At 34.3% G+C, this 12,900-nt stretch overlaps 1 protein-coding gene across 2 annotated transcripts in view; it reads left to right on the forward strand.

The window, feature by feature from the left end:
* LOC100713927 (tRNA (cytosine(34)-C(5))-methyltransferase, mitochondrial) overlaps nt 1–12,900 on the forward strand; it is a 115,249-nt gene that overhangs the window by 53,297 nt on the left and 49,052 nt on the right. Inside the window, exon 6 of one of the 2 annotated variants that reach the window (XM_003469328.4) lies at nt 8,808–10,465. The exons of the other annotated variant lie outside the window; for it this stretch is intronic. Within the exon in view, the coding sequence (XP_003469376.1) occupies nt 8,808–9,069 (262 nt within the window). The 3' untranslated portion in view covers nt 9,070–10,465. Of the gene's footprint in view, nt 1–8,807; nt 10,466–12,900 lie in introns of those variants that run through there. 2 annotated transcript variants of the gene reach the window in all.

Below are 12,900 nucleotides of genomic sequence, written 5' to 3' on the forward strand. Positions count from 1 at the left end.
ACCTTAGAAAACACTTTTGCCTTCTACTGAACCTGAAATCCAACTTAGATTCTTTTCTTGTCTAATGCTTCCTTTTCTTTTGATATGGTCAATAGCATATACCGGGATTTTTTTTTTAATTTTAAAGGGAAGAAAATCTAACAAAGTATAAAACAGCATAAAGCCAGTCAAGACAAAAACAGTGAAAGTGAAACTTCAAAATAGGATAATAGGAAATCAACAATGGCTACTGTAATATATCTTGTTATCTTCAAAATATTTGTCCATACCATTAGACATAGTAAAATCAAATAAAACAAAACAGATTAAAACCAATCCAAACAGAATGTGAAATAAAACAACACAAGAAATCTGAACAAAACAGTGAGAATAATATTGAATTTAAAAACACAGCAATCCTCCATATTTTCTATATTGCATCCTTATAGTAGATGCTCAAACTACCAGCCTTAGGCCTTCAAAGTCAGTCAAACAATACAAGCATTTAGTTGTTTTTGTACTTCAGTTGCTATCAACTCAGCCTGCCAGCTGGTTGCTTATGGGGTTGGGGTTGATTCTCAGCCCATGTACTTGTTGGCTCAAATGAAGGGCAAATTGGCTTGTCTCTTCCTGGGTGCAGCATGATTGTTGCATGGCTCATGGGAAGGACAAACTGGTTTGTTTCCCTTCCGGGGCCCAGCATGGTTTTCACAGCTCATGGCAAGGGAGAATTGGCTTCTTCTTGTACTCCTTTCAGACTCAGATGGCTTCTGCTGACCCACGGGAAGGACAAACTGGCTTGTCTCTCTTCCTGGACCCTGCATGGTTTGTGTGGCTTAGAGAATTGGTTTCTTGTTATAGTTCTCCCAGAACCTGCATGGCTTCTCTAGGATTTATTACTGAAATAATCTCTAACTTCTTTTTTTCCCCTCCATTAGTTTCTCACTGGGTTTGTGAGATAAGGTTTATCTTTTCTGTTTTCATGGACTCATTTTTCTCCCTATTATATATTAGATATCTCACTAACTGCTAAAATGAGATGAAACTTATGATATGCACATAATTATTTTGAAAAATGTCATTTAAAAGTATGTGTGAATTGCTATTTGTCTTAGTTACTTTTTACTTGTTGCTGAGACAAAATACCTGAAGCCCAAGCTGGGAAAGGAAAGGTTTATTTCTTACAGTTTTTGGAGGTTTCAGTCCATACTCAGTTGGCTCCAAGGCCTGGTGGCATGGCTGGGCCTCAGTTCATGATGGCTGCAAACAAGGCAGAAACCGGCAAGAGAGTGAGACATACCTTATTCCTGCCATTACATCACTCCTGGCTCCACCCCCATGTGGGTGTAGCACTGACACCATCAATCCAAGCACTAGACAATGAACCAATCACAAATGCATAATGCAAATGCATGAGGCCTGGGGGCCACCAACATAAACCATGACACTATTCAAGCATTGTAAACACTATTTTAGTGGGCAGGGTCCTGCATATTTAGGTACTTAAATTTTAAGAATATATTATTTTCACTTAATGTATTATAAAACACACCTTTTAAATTTGTAATGGAAACCAATATCAGAAGTATTTTTTAATTCATTGAGCTAATTATTGCTGAAATATTCTAGCATTAAATAAAATTGGCTATCCATTGTTGCTTGTATATGAAAAGTGAAGAAACCCTAATGTATACTGTATTGATATGTTCTAATTATAGAGATAATTTTATACTTTCTGCAAAACTAATGGTGTAACTCAATATGTACTCAATTGATTCATTAGAAAAATGTCTTCTATGGCATAATTCTAGGTGTAAAGAAATCTTAGCTATAAGCCATAGCATGAGTTTTTTCAAACTGCTTGCCTTTCATGATCTTTGAATATAAACTGATGGTACTTTTGAAATCTATAAGTACTAGAAACTAAAGAATAAAAATGATTTTAAACAACCATCTATAGTAAACAGCAGCAACCATTTTACAAGAATCACTAACACCTTGCTATAGGGTTTTGAGATTAAAAAACAAGTTTTGTAAAAAGAAAAAAAGGAGAAGGAAGGAGAGAGGGAAGTTGTGGACAAATCTATTGAAAATAACAAGAGAAAACATAGTAGCTACGGAAGATCATTTATATTGTAGTTTTATATGTCTTATCCATTGCATGTTTTTCTAGGAAATTGTTTTGCTGTCTTGTTATGACTTGGTTTCCCCTATAATACAGAGAGGATAGGAACAAATACTCTGAGGAAGAGACACTGAGAAACCCGAGGCTTATTTTGTAGCAATATAATATAAATTCTAGCAATCTATTGTTTGCTGATTAGAATGACATTGGACTGGTTTCTTCAGTTCAACTTCAGCATATGCAGAGATGGGGACGGCTATCACAAAGAGAATGAGAGATGCGATGGTAGTTGCTATTGTCTTCCCTAATTTGGAACTTGAGGACCTAAAAAGACTTCATCATCCTGTAATGATTTGATTAGTTCTATAATATGCAATAAGTATATAAAGTGGGTGAAGATAGGGACAACTATTTGTAAGAAGCTAGAGACAGTTAGATAATGATAATGAAGATCTCCAGTGGACTTGCGTTGAAATCTGTATTTCTTTAAATTGTTTTTTATTTTTTTTTAAATGTTCTGTTCTGTTTTGATATGGTTAATCTTACCTTCTTTGAGATGTAAAACAAATGTGTAGGACTGATAATCATATTACGGAGCTTTTGTTCGATCATAGAGCAGAATGGTTTGTAGGGTCACTTTTTTGAATGTCATTCTAAATACTCTAATTCTATAACCTGAACAGCTATTTCGAAGATGACAATTTGTAACTTATCAACCGGCAATTTCTTACCTTTTGTTTGTCTGTAATTTTGTATTATTTCTACCCTTTTTTTTAATCTCCATGTATTTTTTTTTCGTTTCCTTTTCTTTAAATAAAATAAAAAAAAAAGAGAGAGAAATGGAGGGAGATAAGGAAGGAAAGAGTAAGCCTTTAATTGCTACACAAAATTTCCCTATTTATAAATTAATGTAAACAGTTAAGTTTTACCGACCTAATTTTAGAAAGATACTTTGTTGGAATGAAAACAAAGCAGAAGAATTACCCAGCATTGGCAACATTATAGAAATTAATTTAAATTTACATCAAGCCCAGAATGATGCTATTTTTAAATGATGAGACTTCTGTACATTTTTGTGCAACTCTAATGAGAGAAAAAAGATCATGCTTCTTAAGGCTGGCTTTGCTAATTGTGGAACTAAGATCAAAATAAGAGTTTAAAGATCCTTGATGTAATGAATGATGGAAGACAGAGACCACTCAACAGACTTTTGTGAAGGCAATGAGGTATAAAGTTTGGCTGCAGCAGATGGAGGCTAAAGAGACAATCCATGGGAAACAAAGAGAAGCAAACTTTTTTGTAGGGCTTGAAATAAGGCAAGGGACATTAGGTGAGAAAGTCTGACCAAACATCAGTAGTCAGTGTCCTCAGAGTGTCTGGTGCCTCGGTGGTCAAACTCCTCAGTATTTCTGGTATAAATGTATGAATGTTATCATAAAGATATCGTGGCACTTGGGAGATTCCATGCTGCACATTATCTCTTCTTTTACAAGTTCTGTGTTTGCCCAGAGCAACAGCACCAGTGCTGAGGTGGGTTTTCTTGGAGAGAGTGGTGCTGGTGACAAACAGGTTGCATGTTGAGAAGGTCCTGCTGCAGTGGAGCCTGATGTTTGCATTTACACAATAATGTAACTTTTTTTTTTTTTAACAGATCTTATGTTTGCTAAGACCAGTAGAAATTGATACAAAATAAGAATACACATATATTCCACACACATATTCTAGGAAAATCAGCATACGCCTTAGTGTGTAAAACAGACAACAAAAATAGCCAATGCCAGGTGCATGTTGTTTCTTACTGCTGTAACAAATTGTGACACACTTTATGAAGCTTAACAGAAGATTAGTACCTTTATTCTTCTAAAAACTAAAATAAAAAAATGTGTTTTACAAAATTAAAACCGAGGTGCTTGCAGACCGTTTCTCCTGGAAGCTCTAGGGCAGTGGTGGCAAACCAATGGCATGTGTGGCTGTTGGTTACCATTGAAAGCTCCAAAAGTTTTACCATCATTGTTCTGTGAGAATGCTTTTTCCTCCTTAGCTTCCAAAACAGCCCCACAAGCCTTGGCTCTTTCTCTTTAGCCATCAGTCCTGTCCCTCCAGCTTTAACTTCTGTGACCACATCTCTGTTCTCATTTGCCTGTCTCTTTTTGTTTGTATGGACCTTTGTAATTACAGCAGGTTCACTGTAGGACACTGTAGGATAATCTGCACATCTGAGGATATTTAATTTAGTCATATCTCCAAATACCTTTTGCCTTGTACTATGACATGCTTATAGATTCTGAGGATTAGTATGTAGGTGTGATTATTTTTACCATGGGTGTCGCCTTACAGGCACATCTTCAGTGTTCAGCTAAAGTGGGCCTTCTTTATTTCTCGGGGATATTTAGAAGATAGTAATAAGTGAAGAAATACATTTTAAAAGTTTTTGAGACTTGTAGAGACTACTCTGCATTTCTCCCTTGTATATCTCAGTGCCATACAATGATACTTTTATTTTCATGTTGTCAACATTGAGACTTTATAATCTGTTCTGAAACATTACTAATATTAGTCTATAGAATGATGCTGACAGGTAAGTAAGCCTTCAGTCATCAGCACTCCCAAAATATTTAATCAATAAATGAATACATAGGAAGTCTGGAATTCTGGATACTGTTAATTTAGTTATCTAGACTCTCAGGGAATAAGTTTTCTAGATAGGTTATCCTTTAACAATCAAAATTACAAAACATAAAAATAAATAACTGGCTTCTGTGGGAAAGTTTGGATGTTTATCCTACTGTGAAATCTCCCTTTCACAGGGAAAAAAATAAAAATAAGAGTGAATTTTTAGTTACAGAGCAATATTCCATACCAGTCTTCTGGGTCTTCCTCCAGTCTTCCTCCTCAGAAGCAACTACAGTGGAGGGTTGGTCTACTAACCTCATTTGTTCTATAATTATGGAAAGCATAGGCATTTTTGTGTTTGTATGGTACAGATCACTGGGGTTATGTTTGTCACCAGAGGTGGAGTTTGCAAAAAAACACAAAATTTTATGAAACAATAACAAATTATTTGCAAACAAAAGCATTTGGGGGCCAGTGTACTGTTGAACTTGTAATCACAGTGCTTCTGTTCTTCATTTATTTTCCAGGTCACTCCCAATATTCTTAACGTGTTTATCAACATTAGACATTTACTGACCACTTGTAGAATTTATCTCAGTTGTATATCCTGCACCCTTAATTCCCACAGCATTACCCATTCCTCCCTCTGTCCGATCTGTACAGTTACTACTGTATACTCAGACCTAAATTTCTTACTGTTTTAGTGATGTAAAATTTCTCTTAAATATGCATCAGCCTTTGTTTTCTTCTTAAAAGTAACCAGGGAATATCTCTTGGTTTCTCTGTAAAATGAGATTATTTTATGCCCATCCTGCCTTCTGTCCCTCCCTCCCTTCATCTTCTCAGTACCTTACAATGATACTTTCATGTTCATGTTGTCAAAGTTGATAGTATGAATTCTGAGATTTTATAATTGCTTTTGAGACATTATTAATGTCAGTCTATGCAATGATGCTGAATATTTCAGACCAATAAGTGGTGCATGCTGTTCAATTCTATAAATATTGTTCACTAGAATAGAGTAATGTGCTAAAATTAAATTTCCTTCTCTGTTGGTTTAGTGTTGTGCTTGGAACACCAATGAAAGAAGAATTTTCCTAGAGCCAAGTTAGATAGGAAAATCAGTCCTTCTCCCAGTTACGTATACCAAATATTTACAGTACCCAGTCTTTACAGTTTTCTGTTTTCGGTCATTTCATCTATTTCCTTATATCCTTCTTTCTTCTTTATGAGCACCTCCCTCCCTTTGGGGTCAGGAACAGCTGACCTCTAGGCCTCCCTGTTGCTCTCATTCTGAGACTTTGCTGCTGCCTTCCCTGCTTTCCTCTGTTGCATCTACTGTTTTCTGAATCACATCTGTTGCTTTTTGTTTTACCTCCTCCTTTTCCTAGAGGTATAATTTTTGAGTTACCAGATATCTGTAACTTTCTGTAGTCCTCTTAAATATTTATTTGATGAGTTGGCTGTAAAAAGAAATTTATTTATTTTTTTAATCAGGATTTAGAACATACTATTCCACTGCCATACCAATTCCTGAACCCTATGATGGCCTGTTTAGTAGGGACCCCATTCCTTCTGGGAACATTTAATATTTTCTCTTTATTCTTGAAGTTTTAAAATTTAACAGTGATGTATCTAAGCATGGCTGTTTTTCATTCTTTATAAAGTTGAAGTTGTTGCAGTATTCTGCAGGACCCTCCACACCGCCTCCCCTCCTCAGGCTTAACCTGCCATTCCCTGGCTCACTTTCCTGGCCACTCTGGCTTTTTTCCTTGACCATGCTTCAGTCATCTCATTGAATGCTTTTTCATCAGACATCTGATTGTCCCAGACCCTTACATCAGTCAGGTTTGGTTCAAATGTCATTTTCTGAAATTACTTCTTTTTATTTAAAATTGCAATCTCACATCATCAAGGACTTCTAATCCTTTTATCCTCCCTTTGTTTTATAGTCTCTGTTATAGAAATAACATACTAAATAAAAACATATGTGAACATACACACATGTGTCTATTAATGTGCCTGTGTATTTATGTGTATATGTATATATTTTGTGTTAGTTTGCAGTAGTGGCCACAACAATATAATAAATGCTGGGTCGCTTAAACAATACTTTATTTCCTGACAGTTCTATGGGCTAGAAATTTGTAATAAAGGTGTTGGCAAGATTAATTTCTTCCAGAGGCTCTCTTTACGGCTTATAAATTGCTTTTTTTTCTGGAGTCTTTATATAGTCTTTTCTCTGAAACTCTTGTGTTTAAATTTCTTTTTCTTATAAGAATACCCCACATACTTGATTAATATCCCACTCTAAGCACTTAATTTTAGCTTAATTACCTCTTCGCATACTGTATCTCCAAATACATTCACATTCTTAAGTAGTGGGTATTTGAACTTCAAAATATGGATTTGGGCATAGGGCATTCCTTGACATTCTTATGTTTGCATTCTGTCTTCCTACTAAAATCTAATTTTCATAATATGAGGAAGTTTTGTTGTTGGTAGTGATATATCCATTTATGCATATCCAAACACCTAGAACAGTACCTAGCATATAATGGATGCTCAGCAGATAAATAATGTATGCTAGCGCTTTAGTGAATTATTTTAAGCTGAAGAGTCATATTTTCTCATTATTCTCTTATTATTTAATTAATGTAGGTCTTGCTCAGATTCTCTGTGTTATCTTTTTACTCCTCTTAATTGAATTTTGGACCCATTGATAGATCCTGTGTATCTTATTTTCAATCAATCTCTTATTGTTCTGCTTTGAGGGTGGGGTTCTGTGTTATCTTTCAAACAGTTCTGTAGAGTATTTGTTATTTTAGCAAACATATGTGAAACTTCCAAGAGCTTTTCTCATGGCATTCTGTTATTGTTTCATAGTTGTTGTATGTTTGAAGATCTTTCTGTAGTCATTGGATCTCATGTCTCTTATGTTCTCTAAACTTTTTAATTTAGGATAATTTTTTGTTTTGTCTGTTGTTTTGTTTGTATTATTTCTTTTACACATTTATTAAGCATGTCTTATCCTTAACTATCTGGTAATCCTTGAATATATATTTTTATTTTATAATGAGACAATAAAGTACTAGAGCTTTATTTTCAAGGGGGTGACTTTTTCCTGATGATTTTATTTAATGACTTGGATGTAACTGTAGAGGCCCCTTCAATGTACCATTCAGAGGTTTTTGTTTTGGGGACCAACATGTACAGTGGCTGTCTTAGGTCACCCCAAATAATTTATTCCATTTTTTAGTTAAAGATTGTTATGATTTGGATCTAAAATGTACCACACATAGACCAGCTGATGGGCTTGTGGGAAGTGACTGGACCATTAGGGTGCTAACTTCATTAAAAGATCAATGTACTGTTGAGTTCATAGCTAACTGGCTATTAGGAGTGAGACCTAGTTAAAAGGAGTGGGTAGTCATGGGAACCTGACCACAGGGCCTATCCAATCCTAGACCATCTCTTTGGTTCTTTCATACTTTCTCTTTGTTTTCTAACTGCCATGAGGTGAGCAGCTTGCCTCTGCCACAGCCTGCACCATGATGTGGGCCTCACTAAGGTCCTATAGGAACAGAACCAGCTGACTGAAACCTCTATAACCCTGAGCAGAAATAAATTTTTCTTCCTTTAAATTGTTTTATGAGGTATTTTGTCATAGCAATGGGAAAACTAATACAAAATCTTTCTAGCTTTTTACCTATTTATCCAACTTGGAATATATGCAGTATGGATGGAATCAGTGAATTCTTCTGGATGCTTTCAATTAATATCTTCATTTTCACTTTTGTTTTCATTAATTCAAGCACAAACTTAGTCTGACATGTTCTAACTCCTTTTCCCTGTTCTTTAGATAATAAAACAACCATCCATCAAACATACTCTGTCCTCTCTATCTTGATTTCCCTAGTCATCAGGAATAAGTCAAGGAAGAATGAGGTATAAGGATGAAAATCCCCCAAAGTCATTGCTGTCTGAGTCAGAGTAAGGTTAGTTTCAAGGATATTACCTTTATTATTCTCAGACCCTCTTATTTCCTCTTAATGTACCCAATGAATCTCATTTTCGTGTTCACATTTAGGTCTGCAATCAAAGCCCTACGTCCTGGAGGGTTACTTGTGTACTCTACATGCACACTTTCCAAGGCAGAAAATCAAGATGTGATCACTGAAGTTTTAAACTCCTACAGTAACATCGTGCCTATGGACCTTAGGGGATTCACAAAACATTGCTCCCAAGACTTCACATTTGCTCCCACTGGCCAAGAATGTGGGCTCCTGGTGATTCCAGATAAGGGCAAAGCCTGGGGCCCAATGTATGTGGCTAAACTGAAAAAATTATAAAGCATGGGAAAATGATGACATGATTTTTTTTCAAATGGCTGCAGAAGTCCAGCCATTGAATAACAAAAGCTTCCCCACTCTCACACTCTCACATCACCCTGACAATCATGGGTCCAGTCGTGTGAGTGGGGGCAACAGAAAGCCAGGGACCTGAAACTTTTAAACCATGTTGATTCATTACTATATTTATTATTTTGTGTATTGTATTCCAATTAATGTTTAAATAATTAATTATACAGTCACTTTTCCTAGATCTGTTTGCAATTCTATTAAGTTAATACTTTACCATTTCAGAACTTATGCTTAAGAGTTTTTCAGTTGTATATTTTCCTAGATATATATCTGTAGCAACGATATAAGGTGGCACAGATGGTATTTGTTCTGTGTAATAAATCTGGTGTCTCTTACCTGGTATTTTATGGTTAAATTAATCAGAATACATGGTTTTGTGCATAAAATGTTTAGAACTATATTCTGTTCATGGTGCTTTTAACCCTTTAAAGATGCTCCTTGCCAACACACTTACTGTTTCCCACCTAATCAGATGTACAGATTTTTTGGTAAGAACTGATTGTTATTCTGAGGCTAGCTTCTTAAGCAGCACAGTTTCTAATTATAGCAAAATAGATTTCTTATTTGCAAAGTTGTTTTCTGTTAAGAAGTGTCTTCTGTTTACTGCAAAGGTCAGTGACTCTATTGACACCAGGTTTATTTCCCTAATTTTTTTTTCCATATTCACAAATACTAATTGAAAGGGTAAATTATGTTGAAAGGCCTTTGGAACAGCAGACTCACATGCGCAGATTTGACTTTCCACATTAAGCTTATAAAATAATGGAGTCTATCCAGCAAGCTGTAAAGCAAGTACTTGAAACAAAACCAGAATGATTAATAACTGCAATAACTGAACTATATTTGGAGAGTTTTGTTACATAATTACAGTCATAATGAGCACTACAGAATCTGATTATCTTATAGGTATAATGTGGAGGGGCTTTTTATTTCACTCTGATAAAATATTACATGAGAGTATGGTGTCACATATTAATGCACAAGAAGGAAATGACTAGTGAGAGTGGATGATGCTGTAAACCCAATACCATTTTGTAACTGGCTCTTTCTGTTTACATATCCTAGGAATACTGTGGGTATGTTTTGTATGTATTTAAGATTTTAGTTTCAGTTTTGGAGCATGTGTTTTGTGTAACTGCTTTACTTGAGTCCAACCATATTTTTCCAACTAATAAGAAAAATCATGCAGCATACTTCAATGTAAATTTGGAAATTAGCCTTTAAAAAACTCTTCATGATTATAGAAATATAAACTTTTGCTGAAGCCAAATATTTTTGTATCCTTTTATTTTGTTCATTTAAATTAAAGCTTATTTGATAATTAGCTATTTTGTGTTTTGCAAGTACCTATAATCAGATTCAAATAACTGCGAAGTCTTAGAAAGAATGCTTTTTTATGTGTCTTCATTCTGTTAAAAACTTTTTGTATATCTAACCAGTGTGTTGAAGTAAAGCTAAATTTCTTTCTAGCCCACTCAAATGTATTGGATTATAGAAGATTAGTGACAATGAAAAAGGTTTTTGTTTTAAAGTAGTATTTTTTGGTTTGTATTTCCTCTTTGAAATTCTGTCTTCAGATATTATCAGTTTAAAAATGTTTATTTTGAGGAAGGTTATTTACAAAGTAAATTTTCACTATACATTTTGTTAAATGTTATTATTTTCCCAACATAGTACTGTGCAGTTTAATTTGAATATTTGATCTGATGTTGGATTAGACTTTATCTAATATATAAAACCCATTTATAAATGGGTTGTATGTGTAAACATCATATTTTCTCCCTAGTATAAGAAACCAAAAAAGTAAATAAGATCCAAAATCTATAATATGTAGTGTAAAAGGGTAAGAAATTGCTCAAAAGAAAAGAACAACTAAAATGGGTGAAAGGATAAAGAAGGAAGGAAAAAGAACAAAATATATATACAAAGATAACTAAGGTAGTTATACCTCTGATTTTTTTAGTTCATCGAAAAAAATTGTTATGCTTACATGATTTGATCAGTTATCCATGCATATATCTTACAATCTGAACAACTACTTTGAAGATAACAATATGCAATATGCAATATATTGATTTTCTATTATCTTGTTTTAAAATTCTGTATCGTTTTTATTTTTGTCTTTTTAAAATATGTATATTCATACATATATATCATGTACATATACATACTGTATATTACTTTATTAATAATAATGAAGCAGCAAACATTTATTGAACATTAAATAGCTAATTACATTCTTTACATGTTTTCTTTTTTGCTCTGTAAACTTACAGTTCTGAGTAGAGAAATCCCTTTTTTGAATGACAAAACCAAAACTCAGTGTTATTTATAGTTTGCCAAAGCTACTTGGTAAGAGATGGAGGGAGAAGGAAATGATGGAGGGTAAAGAGAAGTAAAAAAAAAATTAGATCATGTAGATGGACCAGCTCTACATGATGAGTGTAACCAATGTGCACTCCAGACATGCATAACAAATGAAGAAAAAAGAGGTAAGATTAAAATTGACTTCAACTGTGTTGGCCTATAATCCCAGCACTATAGGAGTGAGGCAGAAGGTCTGCAAATTCAAGTGCACCATGAGTAATTTAGTGAGACCATTTAAAAGTAAGTAAATTTTGAAAAGGGCTGGAGATACAGCTTAGCAAAAATGACATGTGTTTAACCTCTGATACCACTAAAAAGAACACAACCTCAGCAACAAAAATCTTCATTACCACCCTTTGTCTATATCCTATTCTGCTAATGTATGGTTTTAAAAAACTCAAGATTATCAACAAGTTTTGCTTCTTTTCTTCATTGTCCAACTCTGTTTTAATGCGGTTCTCTATATCTGGGGCTTCAAAAGACTTATTAATACTCAGGAGAAAAAAACTTTGAAATATTTCTGTGCATGTTCTAAAGAATTGCATTCTTGGGTTTGTAATACTCAGAAATTGCCCAAAGAAGTATTCTGTGCCTTCCATTTACTTTTGCAGATACTGAACTAAAGAAAGGAAATTTGAAGCAGCTTTACAGTGTCAATTAAAAAGCAAGGAGTAATTCATATTATTTTCTGTGCCATTAAGCTACTTTTATCTTTACAAAAATTTTGGTTACCACATATTAACTTCTCACTGCCACAGACACACTGAACAGACACTAGTGTCAAAAATAATACTATGGCTGAACATATCTAAAGAACACAGTTAAAAAAAATTGGAGGAACTAAACAAAATGATAGAATCTCTCAATTGACAATATAAGAAACAATACATAAAGGAGATACAAAGAGATATACAGGAAATCAATACTACCATTGAAAGTTGTAAAAACTACCTCAATGAAAGTGAAGATAGAATTTAAGACCTCGAAGACAAGATTGTAATTAGTGAACAGGAAAGGAAAAATCTTCTAAAAATAACAAGGAATCAGGAAATAACAATTCAACAGCTGCAAGATGATGCAAAGAAAACAGCATAAGACTGATGGGATAAATGAAAAAGGAAGGGGACAACATAAAGGATGTCAAGAGGATATTTTAGAGAAGTAATAGCTGAAAATTTCCCAAGCATGAGATGAGAAACCGACATCAGGATCAGTGAAGCATATAGAACTCCAAATAGCCATAACCAAAATAAAACTACACCCAGACATATAAGAATCACCATCCCAGAAATCCAACATAAGAATAGAATATTAAAAGCTGTCAGAGAGAAAATACATATCACCTATAAAGGTAAACCTATCAGAATCACAGCAGAGTTCTCTACACAAACA

Source organism: Cavia porcellus, unplaced genomic scaffold (assembly GCF_034190915.1).
Source record: "Cavia porcellus strain 051 isolate PalLab524CR breed Dunkin Hartley unplaced genomic scaffold, mCavPor4.1 scaffold_15, whole genome shotgun sequence".
Taxonomy (NCBI): Eukaryota; Metazoa; Chordata; class Mammalia; order Rodentia; family Caviidae; genus Cavia; species Cavia porcellus.